Below are 27,312 nucleotides of genomic sequence, written 5' to 3'. Positions count from 1 at the left end.
TATGCAAAAAATTCACGGTTTGCACAAAAATTCGCTCAACCGTTTTCATGTAAAAAATTGAATTGCGCGATAAAATTTGGCAATAGCTGATGCGGCTTAATTCCTTCCTGCTTAACGCAGTCCAAATTTTCGAAGAAACGTCAGCGACGGACAATATGAATGACACCAAAGCTGTTGGGTAGATCACTTATGTTCTATCCGGGGAAACAAATGACTACAAATTGTCAGCAAATCAGTCGAGTTCGAAGGTTAGATCAACTTGAAAACTCTGTGCGACCTTCTCACCGCAGTTCATGAGGTCATGCACAGTGAACGAATTTGCCTCCAGCACTTATCCCATCATTCTGCACCAATGTTGAGACCCTGATGTCTCATGACGTTCTGTTTTTTATAGGCTTTTATTTATGCAGATTCCCAGAATGAGTCAGACAAAAAAGAACTCTGTGTGGATACAATGTAATTGCACCGGTAATCCGGTATGTTCGACGTTGGGACTATCGTAGTGTGACTCTGAGGAAGAGCGCCGTATCAGCCTCCACATGTTGCCAAATTTCTTTTAATAAAATACAAAGTTCCATGAAAAATTCTGGATATTTTTTTTCTAATGTTTCGAATAATTTTCTTCGCAGGCTATCGTAGAGGACTTGAAATTTTCAAGAAGAATCATTCATAAATTTTCTAGTAAATAAATAATTTTTAGGGAAAAATATAGCAATATTTAAAAGTTTATACGGGCTTATTTTTCTTTCTTTCATATCGAGCACACGCGTCTTGGTATTTTTTTTGGAAATCGTTCCATTTTGCGGACCACACTTGACATGGAGTAATAAATAATGAATCGTTAAAGACGTTCTGCGATGTTTGATCCTCACAGTAAAGCCCGCCGTTGGCGTTGCGTCGTGGGTAAAGTGGTGATTTCCTGGACAGTCAGAACGCCTTAAATCCTGAGCGTATGCAACACGCACACCCATGGAGCCCGAATAGTTGCATCCAGGAGTTACAATGAAATTCATATAGTTTTCGTCGCATTTGACACCAAATAAAGGGCGATTCGCTTTGTTTCTCTTACACCGTAACTTATTCCAGCGTCGCCTATTGTGCCGATAAAGTAAACTATCACTGATTTTTATCACGACATTGTGAATTTACCGAATGATGCTTTGATTGTGTTCAATATATCCCCTTCCTTCTCTTAACTAATCGTAAGAACGGCGAAGGCGGCAAAGTCGTTCCAGGGTCGTTTCAAGAAAATTGCATCTCAACATATTAGTATTTTTTTTCGCTGAAGAGTTAGAAAAAGTCCAGTCAGAAATGTAAATCAACTTTAAAGTTTTGGATTTGGGGTACATGAGTCGCATTGTAATAGTGCTTGTTACTCAGTTTTCTTTAAATTTGTTTTGTTATTTTTTTAATGGAACACAAAGCAAAGTGACAGGCGCAGATCTCCTGGACTTGTGCCAACGATTTCATAGCCGGCTAATCAGTCGAGACCCTCAGAAGGGAGTATGGCCATTCTCGAAGGGCCTAGGTCATGGTTCCGTTTCTCAATTCGTCCACCGGAGTTGCCGCAATGTGCAGTAGCGAGGCGTGGATGACCGACTATCGATACTTCCCCATTTGAAGCTACGGTAAAGAATCGATTATTAAGGTATTCGTCGCAAACACCGTATTTATCGATCCTTTTCTATAGGTTTAAATGGCAGATAAATCGATATATCGCAAAGCACGCCACGCCACGCCACTGGCCGCAATGTGAGTGGCCGGCGCTCTGCCTTTACGTCTCGGCTCATGGATCTAGAGCACCTTCGACTTCGTTTCCCGCCGTTTTTGCTTCCCGAGTAAAATGTCTCCCTCCCGTGATAATACTCAATCAAAAACTTGAACACTCTACCATCGTCGTTGATTCCAGCGTAGCAGCGCCTCGCTCCACTTTCGGGTGAGGTCAAAATTCCCCAATTAATTTTTTTAGGACCTGCAAATAATCGCGACGCGAGAGAAATCACCGTGAGAAATCAAAGCGGAGTGACATGTATTCGCGATTGTTGATCAAAAGTCTAAGGCCCTTCAACTTTCGACCTGCAACGGTCTCAACAATACTCTGATTTTGATTGTGTATAGCTCGCTTAATAGACTGATTTAGTGGCTACGTTGGTCGATGGATCGCTGTCCAACGCGGTTCTCCTGTTAGCAGATCCATAATCTTAGCATACTTAAGTCAGCCTTCCAGGTGTCTCTTGCAGTCAATATTTCTCTGATTTGAGGAATTATGAATTGACTCGTGATTTTTTCATGACATTTTTATAGTCTATAGTATATAATCATAAAATAACATGTAACAATTATCGTCTGAAGCGCTTTGCGCCTGAGGCGACCGCGAAGCGGTCAGGGGGCGAACCCCCTTATTTGCAATGAATTAGCATAATGAATGCATACTCGATACAAAATTTTGACTTGAAATTATGGTCTATTGCTTACATTGGAACCATCAAAAATAACATTTTTGTACTTAACCTAATTATAATGGACCCTTTTCTGATTCGATGGTATAACTCAAGTCAAAATATTCCATTGGCCTCAGAATTTTTCGGTTATTTTAAAAAATGCTTAAAAATGAAAGTTTTAAAGTAATTGTGGTGTCAAATTAGGAAGGAACGCATGATGAATTTTTCGGATTGCGGGTAGTGGCGAGAAGGACGATTCTCTCCAGAGTCTGGCAACATTGGTGATTGAGTCTCATTCATCCGTGCGTCCAATAATACATTCCAATTCGTTCCGGCCTTGTCAAGGTCATTGTCAATAGATGCCCTAATTAACTTTTACCTGGGGTTATCAAACAGGGTGTTCAAAAAATAATAGTTCCCATCTCTACTACTAACCCGATTTTTGAAAAATGTTTGCAGAGATTTTCGACAGGCTGACCGTAATGTTTGAATTTCATGTCATGCAAGTGGAAGGGATCGGCTATCAAGGAAAGTTCTGAATAATCCTGAATTGATTGAATCGATATAAAGGATCATGCTGTATTTTTCAAAACTTCTTTTGTATATTGCCTTGTCTTTGATTGGTGGTGCTAACGATTTAATCATACAGAGATCTACCGGGCCGATTTCTATAATTTCCCGGCTGTATATCGACAGTGAAATCGACCACGTATCTCGTTTGCGGTGTTTAAAAACATCCGCTTTTATTTTATATTTTTGACAAAAAACAAATCAACATCATGCCTTGAATTTTCTCCAGAATATACTTCGCACACGGAAGGAAAATCACGAAAGTTTTTAAAAATTGATGAAGCATGACAAAGTATGCAACGTCGCAAACGGAGATACGTGGTTTGGAAGTTTTGACATCACCATCGATTTGTATACACTGAAAAAAAAATTCTCGGCGTTTTTACCAAGGTCCGTTGGTACCTTTACCATCTAACTTTTTTTTTACCAATTTTGGTAATTTTACCAAGACAGAATGGTAAGCTTACCTAAAAACCGGTATTTTTACTGGTTTTTTCAGGTAAGAATACCACTTTTATTGGTTATCAATTCCAGGTAACTTTGCCATTTTATCTCGGTAATTCTACCACAGTCGATAAAAAATATTGGCGTTTTTACCAAGATCCAATAAAATTACCGAGAAAGTTCAATAATTTTACCGAGATTTCTCTGTAAAATTACCAATTCCATAAGTTTACCAAGAAAAAACTGGGATCAAATAGAACCCTGAATTTTTGGTAATTTTACCCTTTTCTTAGTAAATACACCGAGATTTTTTTTTCAGTGTAGGGAATTAACATAGAGCCCGCTCTGTTCAAATGAGTGAATTCTCCCAAAACATTCTCTTGACGCACAACGATTGGTGAATGGACTACGTTAAGCTGGAAGGAATCAAGCCACATCAGCTATTGCCAAATTTAACTGGGCAATTTTATTTTTTACATGAAAACGGTTGTGCGAAATTTTGTGAAAATTTCAGCGAATTTTCTGCATAGTCCGCAGCAAACGCTTTACAATTTTCGAAAGAATCCACACAAACGTTCTCTTGTAAAAAAATTAAATCGCTCAGTTAAATTTGGCAGTAGCTGATGTGGCTTAGTTCCTTTCTGCTTAACGCGGTCCGAATAGAGGACAGCGTAGAGAAAAGAGATTGTATAAGGAATAAAATTTTCACCGTCGCTGTTAATTTCAAGGGAAACAATAAAACTAAGAGCGATTGTTCTTACTGCTGTAACACGTTCTTCTTGATGAACAATTAAACCTAACTTTTCTTTAATCGTCTTGACGGCCTTCTATCTCTGAGCCTCACGTGCATTTAAATGTGAAATAAAGAGGTCTGAGAACACTAGGTAATATATGCACGGCACTCATTTTAAGGGTCTTTTATACTTTAAATGTCATTTGAATTTGACGTATTCTTGCTAAAAGAGGCTATGTACACATCTATAAAGTCTGCGTACTTCACGGTTCTTTTTTATTCAATTCACTTATGTGCTGAGTCCCTTCAAGCATGAATACGTCCTGTTACTGCAGTACGCAAAACTAGAGTACCTGTATGGCGAGAGTATAGACAGATGTGAAACTCCGAAAATTCATCAGGCCTTCACCGATGCCTCCGCAAATAAAGTTAGGGCCCAGAAATGCAGCCAACCTATGAATTTCAAAAGTCCAGAGCGATTTACAAATAAAATTGTTACGAACCGTCGTTTATAAAGCATGTGATTGGCTTACTTTTTGCACAATTTTACTTATTTTTGCGAAAGAACGCTCATTTATGTACATTCTTGGCCATCTTGGTTAGAATTGATATCTGTAGGCTGGCAGTGAAATTTCGTGTGTTAGAAGTTGCTCAGAAGGGGGGCTGCACTTTTGGGCCCTAAGCTCTCCATCAAGCGATCTGTCCATACTCTCGCTATAAAGGTACTCTACGCAAAACCATGCCCTCCACCACCTTTCCTTTCCGTGAATTTTCCGCGAGTATCCTCTCACTTGCAATGCAGCGTGGCCTGTTTTGCGATATATCGATTGATCTGTCATTTAAACCTATGAAAAAGGATTGATAGACAGGGTGTTCGTGATGAACACCTTGGTAATCGATTCTTTACCATAGCTTTAAATGGGGAAATATCGATCCTCGATCATTCACACTTGGTTTGAAACTTAACAAGAATTCAGTCTGGAATGCCATGATTACTAACGGTTGTATTTGCCCAAGGAATCAAATTTCCTGGTAAAATGACTTTTATTATGTTAGGTAAAGAGATTAGAATTTGCATTTCCAAAGGTAAACACCGTATTATCTCAAAGAATGCGAGCGATTCAGTTCATTTTATGCTAAAGGAGTAAACTTGCAACCCTATTGACGAAGAATTTTACTGCATTTATGAGCTTAAAATCGTTACAGCGTCCGTCGTTCAGTTAAAAGTTTTCGGGAGTTTTCTGTGGCGAAATGTGTGGAAACATCCTTTCAGACAGTGATGGCAATAACTCAAATTTGGTTTTCTGGGTATTGAAATCCCTCTCTGTTACAATGTGTGGGAGGCTTAAGGAGCGCATGCAATGGAATCTAATTTGCGTTGTTCGTAATTGCGGAGCTTGGAGGACAAGGCTCATAAGTGCAGTTTTTAATATTTCGAGAAATGCGTGTTTGAAGTTTCGAAATTACATGGGTCCTTATGAATTCGGTACACTGGTGACGTCACAATACATGACAAACCTGGCGTCTTCATCAAGCGGCTACCAGTCCTTTATGGAGAGATACATTGGTAACGATGAAGAGATCAGAGTTGTCACTTACTGCGACGTCACGAATGCACCGGAGCCGTTCCGGCGTAAATGTGACCGTTTTGAGGCGTTTTTCAGATGATATCTTAGGGGTCTTCGTTGCTCAAAAAACTCCGGGAAACTTCCTGCGACGTAATGTCACATCAGATGTAAAACAGACTCATCGCGTAGTTCAGATCACTGTTCTTCATGTTGTGGCTTCGCCGAAAAAAAGTGAAGTTGATTTAACATTCTGGGCAGAGCCGGATTTCCCTCCTTGCCGCCCATGGGCCGCCTGTATTTTGCCGCCCCCTTCTCATTCGTTTTGAAACATCAATAAAAACCATCAAGTGAACGTGCCAGCGGGGAAGGGGTGCATAAGACGCATTTACTCGTGTTGAACACATTTTTTGGGAAAGCCCTGTCAGCACTACTAGCAAAAGGTCACGGAACTTTGCGCGAAAGTGAAGTTTCGTAAACCTATCTCTAATGGACAAGGCCTTCCATTCATAAGAAATGAACGAAAAAATTATGAAAGAACAAACACAAAATTTGGTTTAATGATTTTAACTTCCGCCGCCGCGCCGACCGCACCGTGTTTGGCGCAATGCGTGAAGTATTCACGCATTCTTGTAGGCGCTATGCGTTTCACGCTGACCACACTGTGTTTGGAGCAATGCGTGAAGTATTCACGCAGTCTTGTAGGCGCTATCCGTTTCACGCTGACCGCACTGTGTTTGATGCAATGCGTGAAGTATTCGTGCAGTCTTGTAGGCGCTAATATGTGTTACATGCCGATTGCTGCGCCGAGGAGCTTCTCCTTTTCATCTCAAGTCCTCGTCATCATTTTCTCCTAAGTCGCGCCGTTCCAGGCCAAATTGTGTGTTTGGTTTCTCTCTTAACTCGACTAATTAAAGGTGCTGTCTCTTGTATCACTGAAAGACGACAAAATTAGAAATCACTATACTCTCAGGAAATGAGAGATTTTGTCGCCTTTTCTCGTTTGTAATTTTTTTTTCTAAATTCGAATTTTCTATACTTACATTTAAAAAAATTTCAAAATTTGCCGCTATGGGCCGCGGCCCATGTGGCCACCCTCTTAATCCGGTCCTGTATTTATTAGCTTAAAATCGTTACAGCGTCCGTCGTCAGTTTGAAGTTTTTGGGAGTTTTCTGTGGCAAAATGTGTGGGAAAATCCTTTCAGCCAGTGATGGCAATAACTCAAATTTGGACTTCTCTGGGCACTGAAATTCCTCTCTGTTACAATATGCGGGAGGCTTGAAGAGTGCATGCAATGGAATCAAATTTACCTTGTTCGTAGTTGCGGAGCTTGGAGGACAAGGCTCATGAGTGCAGTTTTTACTGTATCGAGAAATGCGTGTTTGAAGTTTCGAAATTACATGGGTCCTTAAGGATTCGGTGCACTCGTGACGTCATAGTACATGATAAACCTGGCGTCTTCATCAAGCGGCTATCAGTTCTTTATGGAGAGTTACACTGGTAACGATGAAGAGATCAGATTCTGTGTACCTGACGCCATGACCGCTTCAAGAGGTTCGATTAATTTGAGGGTTCTTGTTACGAAACGAGAGTTGCGTACGAGTAGCGCGGTCGGTATGAACGAAGTGGCGTGGCGTGAACTGCGATATATCGATTGTTAGGCCATTTAAACCTGCGGAAAAGGATCGATAAACAGGGTGTTCGCAGCGCACACATTTATAATCGATTATTTACCATAGGTTAAAAGGCATAATGATCGATACATCGCAATTCACGCCACGCCACTGGTATGGACGAAGTGCACACGGTACAAACGACGGAAATTTTTTTCCTAGTGGGCGCCATGACTCTGAATGAAATGACCAGACTTAATGCGCCTACATCACACGCGCAGGCTGGGCACGATTTGAAAATATCGGAGGCATCTAATCACAGCGCGCGCGGCCAGGAATTCGATTATAATTTGGCCATGCGAGGAGGGCGCACATATGCCCAACGTAATCACAAAGCTGTGCAAGCTCTATAGCGTTAAACACGCTCCGACGAAGGCTGATTTGCGCCGCGCGCATAACTATCGGCTCTTGTTGCCAAACGGTCGCTCCTAGGAAAATCCAGTCGCAGCATCCGATGACGTTGCCGACATTTGTTGGGGATTTTCGACTTGGCAACCTTGTTCGCGATTCGTTGAAAAGGAACCGACATTTTTAAAGGCTTACCTCAGAAACAACATATGTGTTCGTGACTTTCCTTTGTAGATAGGTGCTTTGATAGATTGGCCAGAAACTAGTGTTCCTTTTGGCGTAATATAATGGAATGCGTCTATTCTTCTGCTCTCACGCGAAACACGAAGGGGTCATTGGTTTTTCTTCTCAAATTAAATGTTGTTTGAAAAGATTAAATTAAAAAGTTGCGAAGTTCTCTTTCATGTAATATTTATTTTTGAGGAAAAAGTTATGATCATTTTTCCTTGAAATTTTCAGAGATGCAATGTTGATTGGAGGATACAATTTTGTGAAAAATCCAGGGCAAATTGCTCTAAAATGTTCAAGAAACTTTGTCTTCTTGCCGAAAAAATATGCGACGTTAAATGTTCATATGACGAGGAAGATGAAAAGGGAACGAAGGTGGAAACGAAGAAAAGGGAATTCCTCGTTTTATCTCATTTTCGTCTTAATCTTCCAATTTCTCCACTACCTCTTTTTCCGCTTCTTCTTTTCTCTTATCTTCTTCTTTTTCCTATTCCTCTTCTCATCCTTCTTCTTTCCCCTTTTCCATATTCTTATTCGCGCCGGGATTTTTAACAGTGTATCTATGTATTGATTTGGCAACAGCATTATTCGCAACAGCTGCTTTTGACGGTGGAATAAGAGACGGGCTTAGCATATAAGTGTTCATTATTCTATGAGAGTTCCGTCGGCCCGGTCAGCGGTCATAATAATTTGTACCGACAGTAGTCATTCATAACAGGTGCTTTTTTATACCAGCAATTTGAGCACAACCTTCGCTCACTCACATACAGGGATATTCCAGATCAACCTGTAAGAGATCAGGAGTTGTATGAAATAGGAGCGCATTATGATACAAGGTTTGTTTCATTCATTTCGCAGAATAGACACATTTAAAAAAGCCTCGAGAGGCACTTTAATAATGTTTCGAAGCTCAGCAACGATGGACCACTAGACACGGTACGAATTTAAGCAATCTGATACATGTTTCTTAACCAAAATTTCACGCAAAACACTATTCACACAACGAAAATTACTGAAACCAACTCCTAACGAAGATATTAACGTTTTTATTTCACATTGGTTACGAGGAATTTGAACTGCCCTTGTCACAAGAAACTCAAAGCTCTACGTGAGTCAAATCGCGCACTACAAGCGCGTTCCAGCAAGCTTCTCAATCGAGCAATGTTCATTTCCCACCATGTGTTGTTCAAACTATAAGCAATTTGCTATAGCTGAGCCAAAGCGTCAAGATTGAGGTTGCCAGATTTTTACATCGCAGAGACTGTCATGATAACGTTTAGCGCGCGATGTGAATCACGTAGAGCATTAGTTATCATGAGCGGGTGGTTTGAATTCACGCATCAAGAATCATTAAATATCTTTGTAAGGAGTTAATTGCGGTAATTTTTGCGGTAAGTTGTGCGTATCGTGTTCTACGTGAAATTTTAACGACGAAACATGTATCAGAATGCTGAAATTCGTACCTTGTCCAGTGGTCCATTTAAGAAACTATCGTAAGGAAGCATAAGACATAGAAAGGATAGTGAAAACACTGAGAGAGCAGAACACCGCCGAAGAGTGAAAAGGAAGATCTCAGTCATCTCGCAGTAACACGCCGATATAACACAGGGATAAATAGGACAGTCGTCACAACCAGCGGCTGGTTAAAAATGCGCCAGTCACCGTGTGGTATAGTTACGATAACTACCGCGGCAGAGGACACAACTAACCCGGTAGTTATCGTAACTGCCACACGGTAGCTGGCACATTTTCAACCAACCGCTGGTTGTGATGAATAATCCTATTTTTTCCGTGAAGTGGCACTGAAGACAGACTCCAAGAGAACACACGCAGAGGAGGAGAGACACGTGGAAATGAATAAAAAAAGGAATGATGGACTCGGCGCAAATGAAAGAACACGAAGAAAAGAGGAGAGCAGGAAAGAAGAAAACGCACTCACCATCCAAGCAACAAATAATATTAAATAATAAACAACAATAAATAATTTAAACGATATTCAAAATAAATTACTGATGAATACTTACGTAGAGGAGGTGTTAAAACTTCCATCAATGGTAACCATTGATTGGGTTTTTTCTAGGTACTCCCCCTTCTCCATTTTTTCGTTACCCATTGTCAAAGTCTTTTACATCCAATCGCACAAACTGAAACAGAAAAAAATATCATGGAATATACTAGACAAATATTATCGACGAATCGCAAATTTACGGATCACATTCGTATGTAAATTGAAATCATCCTAACACACAATAATACGTACCAGAAGGTCCAGGCACCAACCCTTATGCATACCGACACGAGATACGAATTTTCTGCGTTAAGTCCTTGATTTACGTGTTTTACTTAAGTTCTTATTAACAACAGCTTCTCGTGAATTTTTAGTTGAAAAATGTTCAGTAAAACATGTTCACCATGCTCTTTTCTTCATGGCAGTACCACTACTTTTAAACTAATATTTTTGGAGAAAGCGCACTTTTTTCAACATTCGTCACCAAAGTTTTGAAAAATAATTAAGAGAAACATGTCAAAATGTTCCGGTGGCTTTCACACTGCATTCATCTAGGTGACAGGACTATTTAGCATTCAGCCATAGATTTTCGGCCTTAGGGACTGACCGCCCTTACGTTTTCACCCGAGACTTTTTAACTGACGGATACTCACCCACAACCCTTTTAACATACGCGTTTTTCTTTACCCACGAGAGTTTTCATCAAGATGCAAAAGTTAGAATTGAGCACTGCTCTCGCAGTCATGCCTCAATAACCGGAAACTGGAGTTAGAAATCAAGTTCGCCTTCAACTCGACGGATGCAATTTTAGCGGCTCAGGAGATGGAATAGACGTATCATGCATCTTAATTCAGCGTGATGTCCAGGGACGAGCGACTTTCGTTGTAATCTTTGTGTTTTCAATGACCACCGCTGCGAAACGTTGAACAAGTTTTATTCGATCCTTCCAACCGAAAATTTTTTTGATATTGATGTCGAGAAAATTTGCTAAAGTTAGAATTGAGCACCGCTCGCGCAGACTCGTCTGAATAACTAGGAACTGGAGTTGGAAATGAAGTTCACCTTCAACTCGACCTCTCCTGTGACTTCCACGGGTAGTGTGTAATACACGTAGGTCAAAAAAGGGGGTAGGTAGCAGACAAACTAAAGGCAACCTACGAAAAACCCTTTAGTTAGTCCATCATTTTCTCCCTTGGTCTACAGGAACCAACCATTTCAATCAATAGGATAGCTCCATACTCACTACACGGAGAAAAAAAACCTAGTGCGTGGGACCCGAAGTTTAGGTCATACGGATCTCTGAAGTTTTCGGATTGAGCATCTGAACACTTTAGGTCTAGCTGCCGAGGTTCGGATCACACATCTGAAGTACTTCAGATGTGAGAACCGAAGTTTTTCGGATGTGAAAACCGAAATACTTCAGATGTAAGAACTGAAGTTTCAGATGTGTGATCCAAACTTCAGCAGCTGGACCTAAAGTGTTCAGATGCTCAATCCGAAAACTTCAGAGATCCATATGACCTAAACTTCGGGTCCCACGCACGAAGTTTATTTTCTCCGTGTATGACTTCCTTGTCCATCGCTTCGTCTATCAAGTTCAATAATCAGCCCGCTGGTAGGTAAACCCACGATAATTATCCGCGCATGCCATGTTTTAAAGTGATACCGAGGCATTTAATCGATTTTAATCGGTCCTGATCGACATCGAGCATTGAATTATTCATTTCAATTTACGCCTCTCTCGAGTATTGAAATAACTCGCGGGCTGTAACAGTTCTTCGAAAGGCAGACATGCCTCCGCACGGCACGAGTTCATGACAGGTGAAATATTTCAACTACAGATTAAAAGAGGTATTAGCCTGAGTGTCGGCTGCCACTCACGCCGAGGAGACATAATTCTCTGGCATGAAAGTAAAAAAAAAAAAAATGATTATCTCCGGCGTGAACCCACTTCATGCATTTCGGTTGTCTCCTGCTACATGTGAGTACTTCAACACTCGAAAGCCCGGTGGAAAAGATTAAGATTTGCATTTCCATCGGTGCCCCTTATCGGTGCCTCGCAGGAACGCCAAATAGTTGTAGTTTTGCTTTATTCTTGGTCTGGACTGAAAACAGCTGTACCTAAATCTGCCGTGCAACGCAAAAACGCCGTAAAGGCCATTTTACATTTTTTGGAAACAACGTATCATAGCAGAAAAACTTGTGTGCCTTGGGACAATTTTCTTTACAGAATTTTTTTGCAAATACTATTAAGAACTTAACTTGAAAATTTGAGGTACACGAGTAAAACAGTTTATATGTTATAAAGTGTTAAGTTCCAAAAGAGGGAAAATCTTGATGGATTTACGGCGTTCTTGCTTAGCACGGCAGGATACGATGGAACCAGTCAAAATATGTCTTAATCAGTGGCGTGGCTTGGATGATCGATTATCGCTTTTCCCCCATTTAAAGCTATCGTAAAGAATCGATTATTAAGATGTTCGCTGTGAACACCTTGTTCATCGATCCTTTTCGATAGGTTTAAATGGCAGATGAATCGATACATTGCAAAGCACGCCACGCCACGGACCCTAATGAGCACTTGTATACTCTACCAAATTTTGTCTATTGAAATTTAAACTAAAGAACTTGTGAATTTGTATCTTAAAATTGCGGAGAAATTTCTCCGCAATTTAATCTAATGCAAAGGCGTTTTCTGACTAGAAATTTAGAGGAAACAGAAGTGGCATTAAACGAGAATGAAGTCTACGCATATTTCTGTGTCACCTTCAGTTTTTGAGGTAGGCCAGAAAGCATATTTGTGCAGCAATAGTTGCGTATGCCAGAGAAAGTTCTCTGTTTTTCTATGCACCCATTTTTAATCAATGATAAGTATATAATACAAATTGTAATTCACTCCTTAATTACATTGGAGAGGCAGAGTTTCCTTAGCGCTTATGTAAGAAATTCCACAGATTCAATTCACCTGAAATATTCGGAGAAAACTATTTTGCAGATCGATAAAACAGAGAGTTGGTGTGAATCGGCGCATGGACCACTATCTGAAGTACCTTAGGCTTAGCATAAGCCAATAAGAAGAATTACCCAAGTTTCTATTCTATGTGATCGAGGGAATACTTGGAGTGCCAATAAAATGGATACGATGCGTCTACTTAAGAAACGGAGAAACAATAGCACAATCTTAGCAGCCTTGCATTCGACAAGTGTAGGTACTCTCTTTCCACACGATTCTTCGATTGCAAATATCTGCGTCATAAACCCTCAAGTGGTTGAACCGTGGCTCTTACATGAGTTATGGGTGTGCAAATACATGAACTACGATGTGCGACATTGCAAATACTCTCTTAAATTTAAAGGAGTATGTGAACATGATACCCATTGATCAAAGCTTCCGAAGTACATTGAATTAGTGACGGTTTGAAAATTAATTTTGGAACGTGTTCAATACTCGCTATATTTTGAAATTAAATTGCGATTTTTTTTCAATTTTTTGGAGATAAAATCGCTAGGAACATCAACATCTGAGCCATTTTCCTCGATCTTGTCGCGAAATTATCTATACAAAATCGCGTTCGATAAAATCGGAATTTATCCAAATATATCACGATTTTATGTTCAATAATACTGTGATTAATCGCCGTCGATAAAGTTGCAATTTTATTGATAATTTATGCGATAAAATCGCAATTTATTGCGATTTTTTAACCAATGGTATTGCAATATAATTCGACGGCGACAAAATCGCGATACATTCGCCAATCAAATCGCAACTTGTGGCGATCACTACTACTTGGGAGGTGGTGTTTTACATTACCTCCTGGATGTGATATTTCTACTGCGCTTCGAGAATTTTCTCAAGAGCCTAATGATGTTGTGCTGTTCCATCAAATAAAAATGAGTTGTGAATGGGGTTTGTGTGGAAAAATAATTATCAGAAAAGGTAGCAGTCAGTCATTCTGGCTCCAATTCTTGAAAACCCCGCGGCCAGGCGGCCTCAGTTCCGTCCGCACGCGGCCCCAAAGCCCAAATGAATGGTTCAAAGTCTTGTGCGCTTTCATCGTGCGGCCCAGTTTTAAATTTCCCACAGAAAAAGTTCGAAGCTCGCTAACTAAATATACACGATCTTACTAGGGTACCTATATACTGGAGAGTTTTGCCATCTCAATACTTTTAATACAGAAAAAGTGTGCCGCTCTCTGATTGGTCGGCTATCATGGAACCCCAAAGTTGGGCCAATGTGAACGAACTCCAGCCCCTCCGCTCCTATAGTTTGGCCCAATGTAAACAAACAAGATGGCTACAAAGTTCTACAAAGATCTTGACGTGATTTTGGATATGATAGAAATTTTTTATGATCAACTTCTGAATTGAGTCCGGATCGACCTATAATGGATATTTTTGCCGAAAATTAACCTTTGAGTGTGATTATCATTCATTTCTCAGCCGATAATACGTATTCCTCTGGGTCGGGTTTCTTTCCATTGGTCCAACTTTGGAGCTCAATGATAGCCTAAAACTGATGAACCAATCAGAGAGCGGCACAGAGATGGCAATACTCTCCCGTATACAGGTACTCTAGGGTGAGCAGGGAGTGGAGGGGAGGCGTGCGCTCTTTTCGCCCCCCTTGGATCTGCCTATGCCTAGAGTCCCTATATACTGAGAGTCAAGACAACACCCCTCATGGAGTCACAAACGGGAATAAAGATTACAGAAATTGAACGTTTTTCGTAATCTTTGATCGGCCCATTCTCGAATTCCTTTCTTCGTTCCTTCCCTCATTTCGTTTGTTCTTTGCCGAACCCGTAATTCCCCGGTCCATTCCAGATTATAATCTTTGCAATCGGTGAAACTGTAATCTTTATTCCCGTTTGTGACACTGTGAAGGCCTAAAATACGGGAACCAATCAGAAATGAATTCACATTGTCTTGACTCTCAGTATAAAGGGACTCTACCTATGCCCAAGAGGCCTAGAAATGGGAGCCAGTTAGAAATGGATTTCACATGGCGGTACTCCGGGTATGAAGGGACTCGACAATTTCTTTTTTGAAGAGTTGTCATTCAATGGTCCTGTCTGGTGAGGCGCGACTGATGTAGAGGTCTCAGGTTCGACTTGATCGAGGCGCCTAACGCGAGCACCGTTAACCGCGAGCGAGAGTTCGAGTTCGAGTGCGGGTGATGAAGCGATTGCGCGGGCAAGGTCACCCAGACGCCGGCTTCTCATTCCATCGTTGGATTATAGCTATGAACCTCTGAACGCACCGAGAGTATTTCGTTCTCACTCTCACTCCCACTCTTTCTCATTCTTCACCTTCGGCCTCAGGCTGTATCCGTGGTCATTCTCCTGAGCATGTCCTACCAGCGGGCTGATTACTGAAATCGATAGACAAAGTGATAGACAAAGAAGACGTGGGGAGTATGGAGCGTTCCCATTGGTTGAAATGGATAGTTCTTTTTCATTCTCATTCTTCTCCTTAGGCCTCAGACTGTATTCGTGGTCATTCTCCTGAATATGTCCCACCAGCGGGCTGATTATTGAAATCGATAGACAAAGTGATAGACAAAGAAGACGTGAGGAGTATGGAGCGATCCCATTGGTTGAAATGGATAGTTCCAGTAGACTAGGGGAGAAAATGATGGACTAACTATCGGATTTTTCGTGGGTTGCCTTTAGTTCGTCCATTACCTACCTCCTTTGTCCATTGCAACCACCCGCGCTTCCACCAATAGGATCCCTCCATACCCCTTTTGTCTTCTTTATCGCCATTAATTTCAATAATCGGCCCGCTGGTTGCGACTTATTTCGGTCATTTTTTTAAAGTCAACCACCTCTAAGGACTATACGGCGGCTATTCGGCTCGCTTCTATTCGTGAAAATAACAACCCTGTCAAAATGGTCTCATGGGGGCCCATGAGATCCCAATGGGTCCCCATGGGGACTTTACGGTTACCCACGGGAACTAGTATGGGATAAGTGAGTACACCTGTGAAGCTCTCTGGGATGAACATGGGGCAGCAAGAGCGACCTGAGGGCTAAAATACATGTTTTTAATAGGAAATGCCGACAGATGACGTCACCAGGCTGTGCATTTTCTCACTTTTAAATCTAATTTTTTACTTTTTCCCAGGTCAGGAAAATTATAGGAAATACTGCAAATCAGCCCTTTACAGCACTCTCAGATGAAGCAATAAAACATTTGCGTGAAAATTCTCCATTGATCTATACAGCGCAGGATTCTGAATAACAATGGGTGCGGTATTTATTCCTTTTTTTTTTTTTTTTTTTTTTGCGTGAGCTTTTGGCGCTTCGTACCTACAACTGCTCCCTACGCCCTTCCCAATATCCATGAAAGCAATAAATGCTGTGTCGCATTAGAGTGCGCGGGGACCCTGACCTTCATCCGTCATAACCTCTCACTCTCATTCGTAGGCAGCGCAGAACTCGTCAAATAAAACGGCTCAATAAAACAAAATAGTTGGAGTAAAAAGAACCGGTAACTGCTCGGACTTGGATTTCCTCCAGGACGGTAGGCTCGTCTCCGTGCACAATGTCAGCGAAGATTTTGATTGGCAGAAACTTTGAATACTGCTTCATTCAAGTTCAGGACCTTCGAGAGCATCTTAAAATTAAATCGCTCCGACGCGTGGTAAGAACTTTTTCCGCCGTGTTTTGATGTGGGTCAAAGCCGAAAGGACTTAATACATTTAAAACGTCGTAAATTAGTTAACTCGACAGTTCACATCCATCGAAGAAAGGAGCCATAACGACGGGCGCAGAGTTTGTAGTATACACTGAAAAAAAAATATGGTAGATTTTACCATACTCCGACACAGTGTGATCCGAGTATAGTAATAATACCAAGGTACTCTATGCTCTATGGTAGTATTTACCATATTATGGTAAGTATCACCAGAGTTCTAGTAAATGCAATTATAATTCTGGTTGTTTTCACTAAATAGTATCACTGTGTGGAAAATCAAGTAGACTTATTGTCGATGTTACCATACTTTTTTCAGTGTAGCGATTTTTGACGAGTCGGATCAAAAAAATGTATTTTGAGATTCAGATGGAACACTTGCTCTGATGTTCCGAAACAAAACTGAATAAGAATAACACGTAGATCTCCTAGACGTATGGGAAATACTGTCAAGACTGTCTGTAGCACTAGCCACTAGATTTCTGGAAGATTTTATGTGTACGTATGATTTTGTACTTCATGATTTTTACCTATTTCTATTTTATGTATGCTTAGCCAAGCAGTCCCTGGTAAAAATTGGCAGTAGAATCTATGTTCCAAAATACCATAGACCTACAGCCGGCTGTAAGATTTCCAATAGCTTCTATAGCTGGCAATACAATTTCTTATAGCCTTTTATAGCCGATGGCGATTAAGCAACAGCCTGGCGAAAAGTGTACGCTAAACGTTACTAATTATGGATGCTAGGACTTAACGAGTTTTTGGACTGCCGCTCTCTTTTTGGGGCCGTAGTATCTTGATTTATTTTGCGAGGAAAGCTCCGTACTTTTGAAGGATGCCTGCCATTCCTAATATGTTGGAGCGCCTTCAATTTCGTATGATACTGTGCAATACCTCTGGTGTGAAATAGTTGCTTCAAGCGCCGTGGTACGCTGCAGCGCGCGCGGCGGCGGCAGCCAGCGCGAAACGCGCATTGGCGCCTACAAACCTAACAGGGATACTTCACGCATTGCGCAATGCGTGAAGTATCCCTGTTAGGTTTGTAGACGCCAGTGCGCCGCAGCTCCGCTTTGTGTTAGGCTCTAATATTTAATCTCGCGGAGTCAGCGTTTTTCAACTCATGACGTTGAAATGTTTGCACACTCTGAATGGATTATTCTCATTTTAATTGATGAAAAAAAATATGTAGTAAAGGAAAATATAATGTGCGTTTTGTAAATATTAAGGTGATTCCGCACAAACATAAGGATTTACAAAGCACACGAATTTCTACATCATTTCTTATAGCCTTTTATAGCCGATGGCGAAAAAGCAACAGCCAGGCGATAAAGTGTAAAGCCCGGCGACAGGAACTATAGCCCGGCTGTATAATTTTTTATCGCTTCGTGTAGCCCGGCCGTATGACTTTTTCCACTTTCTACAGGCAGCTATATGATTTTCTATCGCCTTTTCCAGTCGGCTATAAGAACTCCTATGGTATTTTGAAACGCAGCTCCTATTGCCAATTTTTACCAGGGGTCTGGTTTAAAAGGTTAAAGGCAAGATTTTTAAATTCCCTGTCTTTCCTTTTAATTTCTAAGCTTTTTGAGCTCGAAAATCAAAGTTCGACCCGAACACAACTTACAAGTTCGATTTAAAAAATGTCTATCACACCCAAAATCACGTCTGGAACTTTGAAGAACTTTTTCGCCATCTTGTTTGTTTACATTGGGCCAAACTAGGAGCGGAGGGGCTGGGGTTTTTTAACATTGGCCCAACTTTGGGGCTCCATGATAGCCGACCAACCAGAGAGCGGCACACTTTTTCTTTGGTAAAAGAATTGAGATGGCAATATTCTCCTGTATACATACAGGTACTCTACGGAAGACTCCTTAATGCGCAACTGATCGTGAGTAAATTTTTCCTCGAAATTCGCGAGAAAAGGAGCGACCGGTGGAGACGTTAAAGAGTATAGAAACTGCGAGTTTCCAGTGCCGACCTTGGACCGCATATTTGAGCACGTGAAACGGAGAAGTTGCCGGCAGATCGGAGACTCGCTCTAGGCCAACCACAGACCAACTCCACTCTGATTATTATAGCTCTATCAAATCAGAAATAACTCATGCTTGCAGATCGCGCAATCGGTCCGAGAAAAGTTACCCGGAGCTGTATTTAAGTCTTGGAGCGAGGCTGTTTGAAAACCTTCTACGGAGAAAAATAAATTTGGTAGAAATGTCGAGTTCAAGTGCCTTAAGTTAAAAAGGGCGATTATGGGCACCTGTGTGCTCTTTTATGATTGCTCATACAAAATAGGTCTTTGTAGAGCACCTACGCTCGTAAGTATACACACAGGGAGCTAGGTGCCTGTGCCTTTACCTAACTTTTGGAATTTTTTTGAAAAGAATTCAGTCAAATTATTACTATGATAAAGTAAGGTCTGATTAATAGGATTGGTCCATCAGCAGAGGTTCAGTGCATGTGGAGTGCTTACTCGTAAGCATGAAATTTTCATTGCCTATCAGTAGATAGTTTTTTACGTATGACCGTTGTAAGACCTTAATTTGCAGACCAATCAGCAAGCAGGTCTACTTTCCTGCACTAAAAAAACATATAGATTGTCTTACTTTTCCTGGCATGGGTACTCCGATAGAAACTATCCGATACTATCCGATGAGTACTACTGTGAAACTACCTCCTTAGATATAATTTTTGAAATTGCAAACTAAAACTGGTGAACCACGTGCCTGTATCGCTTTTGTCGCTGTGGTAGCAACATGTTAATGAAAGCAGATGGAAGAAGTGAGTCCGCCTTCATTTCGTTGCTTATGCAATTTTAGCTACTCCAGAGTCGAAATAGTTGTATCTTGCGTTTCGGCCCTATGGAAAATTGTTAGTGGAGAGAGTTTGTTTACCCAATTCCTGTGCGTCCTGTTACTTTCAGCACTTGTTGCTAATTTTGTCACATTAGAGATTCATTTTGAGGGGAGTCTCTTCGAATATAAAGTATTGATTTAGTTTTAAAATAATTGATATGTCTCGTCACGTATCTTTAGGGTAATGAACGAAGCGGTACAAACTGTAGTAAAACCACGTTTACAACCAGTTAAAACTACATCTGCTTGCACTCACTGCCATGTAGGTATCAGATACTCGAGGATAGCCGAAAATGGCGAGGCAAATCAGAAATGGAGCTCAAATTTTGTGAATGGAAGCGAATGCTTCCGCCTAGGTTTTATCAATCAACGATAAAAATGTGTGTAGTAGACGTTGCTCTACTAATAAGATCTAGAAACTATTTTTCAAAATTGTTTCGAATACTTCATCAATCACATTTATAAAAAGGGTAAAGGGATACGCCTTTAAAAAATACGTAAAATCTTGTTGTGTTTCAAAGATCTTCATATGTATTTCTATCTTTTACTTATCGACAAGCTCCAACTAAACACTGGAAAAAAGTTGCTTTAGATCTAGAGTCCAGACTCTTAATAACATTGACAAGAAAAAATACTCTTGATTCAAGACGATTTTTCCTTGAATCGAAAAACCGAGCCTCTTGATTTAGACGGATTTCCTTTTGATTCAAGCGAAAAGTCCGATTGAATCAAGAGTATTTTTTCTTGTCAATGTTTTTAAGAGACTGGACTCTAGATCCAAGCTACTTTTTTTCCAGGGAAACTCGATACGCAGTGGTGTTCCTCACGACTGGGTGACGACGGTTTTCCATTTTAATCACTAATAAATAATTGCTTCTATGCGCGACACTCTGTTTCGATAAATATCGATATAGTTTAACATGCATTTAGTGGACGAAACTCAGCGTTCCTTGACACGTGCGACTGATTTAGTCGCTGTCGGTTGTTGGCTGCCGTAATTATTCGCCGAAAAGTCACTGAACGGCGACTTTAATAACGGGAAATAGGAAGGAAAACCCGGGAGTTTCCAAGATGAGGTGATGAGAACTGAACCGCAGCGAGCGGTGACCTTAATCAAAACTGAATCGATCGGCGCTTTCTTCGTCGTTTTCAATCACGATTGGTACCAGCTGCTAAGTACCTTCATCTAAAGAGCATGGACACTAGATACAGTGGATCCAGTTGACTTGGAGTCGATATATTTAAGGGATTTAATAAAAGAGAACCCAGAATTGCGCCCAAGGGCAGACTGATATCGAAAAAGTTAGGAGGCGATCCTGATTTGGGGCCCCTCTTCCGAACATTGGGTACCCCTAGAACTCAATGAGTCAGTTGCACTGGTCACAGAATCGTGTTTAGATGGTTTATTCTTGTAGAGCAGCTGAAAATAATAAGATGTTTTCAAACAGTAACTTTCTGCGTTGAATATTAACTGAGATAACACGCTTTGAAAAACTCAATTAATGACGTCAGCCACCGCGGTAGTACATACCATGTCATGCACAACCTTGGTTGATGACGTCAAAAATCGAGTTTTTCACAGCTCGATATCTTGGTTAATATTGATCGTAGAAAGTTGCTGTTTGTACAGAACTTGTTAGTTTCAACTAATCCACAAGAAATTAGCATCAAATCACAATTCTAGGACCAGCGCAACTGACCCATTTTAAGTTGTTTCCATAATAGCGTATCACCTTTTCCTCCTATTGCTTTTGGGGTTCTAGTGCGAAGAAAGCTCTTCATTATCCTTGGATTGGCTTTTCATGATATAAAAGGGAGAACTTTTATTTTCCCTGTCAAACAGTCAAAAAGAGTTACGAGATGCAGCGACAAAATTTTCCAGGCGCCTTTAACAATAGCACCAAGTATTGTTCGGAACAAATTAGAGAAAAAAATTTAAAGAGAAACTTTGGGGAGTGGCTGCCCTTTCCCCTTCTTTTGACGCCTTTGAGGCCCGATAATGAAATTGATAAGTACATTTTTTATTATAGGGGCCCCCTCATTTTTTCCCAATCCCTATTGAAATCTTTAAATATGAAACTCGGAGGTCTCGGAGGCTACTCCGTCGTATTCGAGGCCTTTAGAACCCCGTTAACACCACTAAATGTTTTAATTGTCAGTCCTCAGGGACCCCAATTTCAAATTAGCGAGCCCTGTATCATTCGTGGCAGTAGGGGGTCAATACTTCACTCACATTGTTTCTCACTCATTCCGATCAGTTCGCCTTCAATTTCTCGATAGGCAATATGCGCGGCTTACTAGCAGTAACAGTTGCAGCATTTCGGTCACGGCCTCGCGCTCACAGCTAGCGGCTTAATATATGTACTTTTTGGTTCTGAGGAAGTCTGCAACATCGGAATCGGATTCGCAGTTTTGCACTTTGGCTATCGATATGCAAATGACATAGAAATAATAATTCATGGCTTTCATGGAGTATAAATAGAGGACTCCACCGCGAGACAGTTCCATTACAGCCTATCAAGGCTGAAAAAACCAGGAATGGACCCTTAGGAGTCCCAACTCTCCCTTTGCTAAGTACTCTGCGTAAAGATACTCAATCAAGCTTGACTAAAAGCTTCGGAGCCTCCATTAATAACTTCTTTGGATCTCATTAAGAATCTCGACAGTGCAGATTGTACCACGGGCAGACCATGCTCACCGAAGTCACAGATAACCGGAATACTGCCGTGCTAAGGAAAAACGCCGTGTGCGCCTTCAGGCGTTGCCAAATTTCCTTTAATAAATCACGAATTTTCGGGAAGATTTGTAAACGTTTTTCCTCCAAATTTTTAGATAATTTTGTTAGCAATTTCTCCTTTTCCTGAAAATTCCAAGGAGAAAAATCCATAGCTTTCTTCAAACATAATCATTTGATCGAAGGAAATTTGGCAACTTTTGAATGTTCATACGCCGTATTTCCTCAATACGGCAGAATAGCTGAACGCCATTCAGTAGGAGGGATCTGTCCACGAATGGAATACCGTAGAAACGCGTAACCGGCGCAATATTATGATACGATCGACGTTGTTTTTCGCCAAAATTGTCTCTGTATGGATGACTCGAGTAATTAATGCGCTCGAATGCGATTGAAGGCTCGTGTTGGAGTTGTAGATAGCATCATTTCGCGGGATTCTCTCTGAGCGGCCTCGAGTTTAGAAAGAATGATGGGGCATCGTGCCAATTCGATCCTCCCGTCGAAAGTGGCCGGAGAGCAAAACCAGATTAGGCGACAGCAACCAGTTTGCCTAATTACGTAAAGGGTTTGTAGCAAGCCACATGCATGCTCCACATTTTCCGCATTTACTCGAATCGGTTTTTCGCACCGGGGCGTAGTCTCGTGGAACGTTTCAAAATGACCACAGGTTTTGCACGGGTTAACTACTGAGAAAATTTTCATGGAAATTCTCCTGGATTTGTTCGATCCTCTGAGGAAAATTCCATTTTACATCCAGGAAACTAACTCTCTTTGCCAGATACACATGTTAATTAACTGCTTTGTCCGATGCAGCATTTTTCGACGGGAAAATCGCATTATTTCCAAATTGAGTTTGCGATTTTTTATGGTTTTATGATGATAAAATTGCTAGAATCATCGACATCAGAGCGATTCTCCTCGATCTTGTTGAAATTTTATCTCTATAAAATCGCGTTCGATACAATCAAAGTACCATCTCAATTTATCACGATATTTTTGTTCTATAATATTGCGATGAATTGCCATCGATAAATCGCGATTTTATTGCTTTAAGTGATGAAATTGCGATTTTTTATCCAATAATATTGCAATAAACCGGCGTCGATAAAATCACGAAACATTTCCCGACTATATCACATTTTATTGCGATCACTGCTACTCGGATGGACCACCATCCTGACGAATTAAACACTGCGCAGTACCTACATGTTTTCACATCAAAATTTCATGTGAATCAGGGGGATGGATAAAAATCACAAGATCTAACATTTCTCTGTAAAATGGTGGTATATATGTCTAGAGAAATTCACCTACATCGAATGAAATTGTTCTCCTTTCCTCAGGGTCTACAGGATTATTTTGTTGACCGACTAACGTCTTCACTGATTACCGAATAACGTCTGCACTGATTGCCGAATTTAACAATTTCATTCCAGCAGTGCGAAGTCGTCCGGAGAAAAATAGCCGTTATTTGTACTTCGAAAGTTCACTCGCAACATATGCAATTGAGTCGAGAATAATTTTATCGCGGTGTTATAAGGCTCTAATGTAAGAAAGACGCGCGGCATCACGTTGACTAAATGTTTTTCCCTTGTTAGACCCTTGATTGGCACAATAAGTTTTTTCCGGTGGTGCAAGGACCTTTTTCGTCGACTCAATGAAACAGTAAATTTGTCGCAATGTCACGAGTCTACATTTTTAAGGTTGCCTATATTTGTCACAATCATAAAATGCCTCGAGAGATTTATCATTTCCTTTAAATGATGTAAGAAACTATTCTCATGCCACCAATTTAGAATTCAACTTCTGTGTCGTCAATTTTCAATTTTTGATCGATCCGATTGACATTCAAATTTTAGAAATTACAAAAAAGCTATAAATCTGAAATATGTTCAATCGACCAGAACCGAGTTATTTGAGACTTTGTTCAATACCTTCAATAGTGTAAAATAAAAAAAAACATGAATTTGCAGTCAAAATGCGAAAACCAACATCAGTCTCGTATTACTTACGACCAGTTCTTCTAAGTCTGGTCAAATTTTACCTCTTGCCTCAGAAAAAAGAAGAAAGAATGAAAGGGAAAAAAAACTGTAAACGCAACACTTTTGGCACACATCAGGCAATTCAGGCTGACATCAGTCTGACTCAGGGTAGTTTATGAACCATACCCTGACGTCAGGCTGATTCACTTTCACTAGGGATGTCACGTAAACATTTCAAAAATCCACCCTCCTGCCTTTCAAATTTGGCCGCCATCTTGGCATTTGGAGCAGTCCCTTTTGATTGGAGGGCTTTTATGACTTCATAAATGAAATCTCCGACCATAATTACATAAGAAGTGATACCTCCTTTGCCTTATTACGAGAACATTAAAAAATTCAACCTCTTGTCTATCAAAATTGGCTGCCATCTTAGATTTGGGTTACCCCTTTGACCGGGGGACTTTTTTAACTTCATATCTGAAATCTACGACCAAAATTACATGGGATTTGACACCTCACATGACACTGTATGCGTATTTAAAAAAATCGAAATCCCAGAGGCCTTATTATGGCCGCCATTTTGAAATTTAGGCAATGGGGGGGGAGGGTGTTCCGGGACCGAACCGTGGTAAACATTTGGTATGTTGTTCAAGAGGACCTACTGACGACGTTTACATAGGAAAAGTTTTTTAAGCAATTTGTTCCGCGTTAAACCTTTTTTTTTTTCGGATTTCTCCTTGACTAACCCCCCAAAAAACCCGAAAGTCGTGGATTTAAGGATATGAATTTTGGAAAATATGCACGAATAGCTATCTACTGACACTTGATTGACTAAAAATGTATAGGATATGCATTTACAAGCCACAAAAACAGCCTAACTTGACTTTTTCAGCGCTTTGACCCGAAATTCCCGCCAAAAAAGCGAAAAATCGCATTTCCTCAAAAACGTCCGAACTACAGATTTCGCGGTTTGTTGTTCCTCGATCTGTAGGCCTTCTAGTTGACATTTCCGCAAGAAAATTGCGGGTGGTATCGTTTGGCCCAGATATTCCAGACCAAATTCTCATCAAAGACCAAAAGCTGTCATCGGTGTCAAACTCGCTCCTAATGTAAACAAACAAACGGCGACATAGTCCGGACATAAACAAAGCGAAGCGATCGAGATGTTCCAGACTAATTTTCTCAGCGTTATCGTTTCTTCACCTCGACGAAAGAACTTTTGTCCGCATCCATCTATCCATTTCGTAAAATCTGATATCAGTTACCGCGTTGATCTGTTCATTGTGGTTTCAAGTGAAATTGCAGCGAGATACTCCGGACTCCTAACGTAAACAAAGCGGCCTGTACCTGGTCGAGATGTTCCGGACTCATTTCTTCATTTACGTTTCTTTTCTTCATCTCGACCAAAGAAGTTTCCTGCGCGTCTAAAGTAACATTTACCGGTTCCATTGTTAGAGAAGAAACAAGCCATTTTGCAGTGAGTTAGGATAATATTTGTGTTGATGAGTGGCATGAGCATTGGACTACCTGGCACCTGGCTGCACCTTGCCATGAGCATTGGACTACCTGGCTGCGCCTTGCATGGCAGCCTCTATCTCAAAATGATGGGGTGAAAAACTTATTGGTTGATGTGCAAATCTGAATCCTAAATCTCTAGTAACGGTAGTTGTGAAAACTAGATGGACGCACAATGATAGGTACCTTGCTCCTCACTTACTTTCTTATGGATGTTCTCTGGTCTCTCCAAGGTTCTGGTTTTGCGTTGCGCTGAAGCCAATGCTTCAAAAGTAGCTATAACAACCAGACTTCGGAGATACCAATTAACAATCCTAGCAGTCACCAACTTCTCCAGCAAACCTGCATAGTTGTCTATTAGCAGCTGAAGAAGGAATGGAAACCGTATTTACCTATGACAACAAAATTTTTTCCATCGGAACTCTGACAGTAAGTATGAGGGGGAACTATCACCTTTAAGGCATGTTTCTCCATGAATTTTCTTGTTGTTTGGCATTAAACTAAATAGAACTCAAGGAAAATGAAGCAAGACTTTACAAGTAAACATGTGAGGTTCGTCTGCTGAAAAAATAGAATAAGGTCTAAAATTCCTAATGAACATCACCAAGATGGTTCTGCCACCAGCAGCTCATTTTTTAAGGCACGGATCAAATTACTGTGGTTATCTATTATTCTCACGATGCCCATCAAATTATAGGTAAGAAACCTTGTCCTGTAATAATAATGGCATGGAATGGTGGGCTCTAATTGGTAACTTGACCATCCCCAATAAGTTATCGAAAGAATTTTCTTCTTATAAGATCCTTTGCGAATAAAGCCAAGTAAATAATATGCAGACAAAAGTCCCGTGTGATGTGTGAAGTGTATTTGTATTCAAAGGGAAGGGATGAAATGTTCAAAAGGTAACGTCCAAACTTGCAAAGTTGTAGAGGCTCTAGGCACAAATTGGACAAGGTGCCGCTAAGAAATGACTAAATGAATTTTTTATTGTTATTAATTACGGAAAAGAGGAAAAGAGAATCAGACCGAATGCCAAAATTTGGAAAGTGTAGGAGGGTGGTGTGTGGGAGCCGAACCATCTTCGAGATTACGGGCGGCGAGCGGCAACCTGATTGGCTACGAAGATTGCCGAGCACGGCCGAAGGCCTACTCGCCGCTTGGTAGGTGTTGACGGCGGTTTGACAAACAGCAGTTTTTGGTGAAATGTGGTCCGGAATATCGCGGGTGGTATGTTGACCGCATTAAAAGTATTTAAAACGTACTGTGAAGGGGTTATGTAGTAGTCAAGTATGACCTCGTTAAGTTAATTCGATTCCAATAGATCCAAGTCTGCCAGACATTGCTCCCATTCCATGTCCCCATTTCAAGTTCCGGGATTCGGAACTTTTTTGTTCCAATTTCTCCCACCCCATGACCGTCAAAAGTTTCGGTATTCCTTTTAGATTTTTTCTAAAGTTCCAAAAATGTTCCGGAAAATGCAAAAGATCCGGAACATTTTGGGATTATCAAAAGTTCCGGGAAA

At 40.8% G+C, this 27,312-nt stretch overlaps 1 protein-coding gene across 3 annotated transcripts in view; it reads right to left on the bottom strand.

Moving 5' to 3' along the window:
• Positions 1–27,312, bottom strand: part of LOC109040167 (proton-coupled amino acid transporter-like protein pathetic) — a 100,132-nt gene that overhangs the window by 42,411 nt on the left and 30,409 nt on the right. For all 3 annotated transcript variants that reach the window (XM_072296664.1, XM_019055987.2, XM_019055984.2), the window contains exon 2: positions 10,028–10,147. In XM_072296664.1, the coding sequence (XP_072152765.1) occupies positions 10,028–10,116 (89 nt within the window). In that variant the 5' untranslated portion in view covers positions 10,117–10,147. The remainder of the gene's footprint in view (positions 1–10,027; positions 10,148–27,312) is intronic.

This window comes from Bemisia tabaci, chromosome 2, assembly GCF_918797505.1.
Source record: "Bemisia tabaci chromosome 2, PGI_BMITA_v3".
Taxonomy (NCBI): Eukaryota; Metazoa; Arthropoda; class Insecta; order Hemiptera; family Aleyrodidae; genus Bemisia; species Bemisia tabaci.
This window is presented reverse-complemented; position numbering and strand designations above follow the sequence as displayed.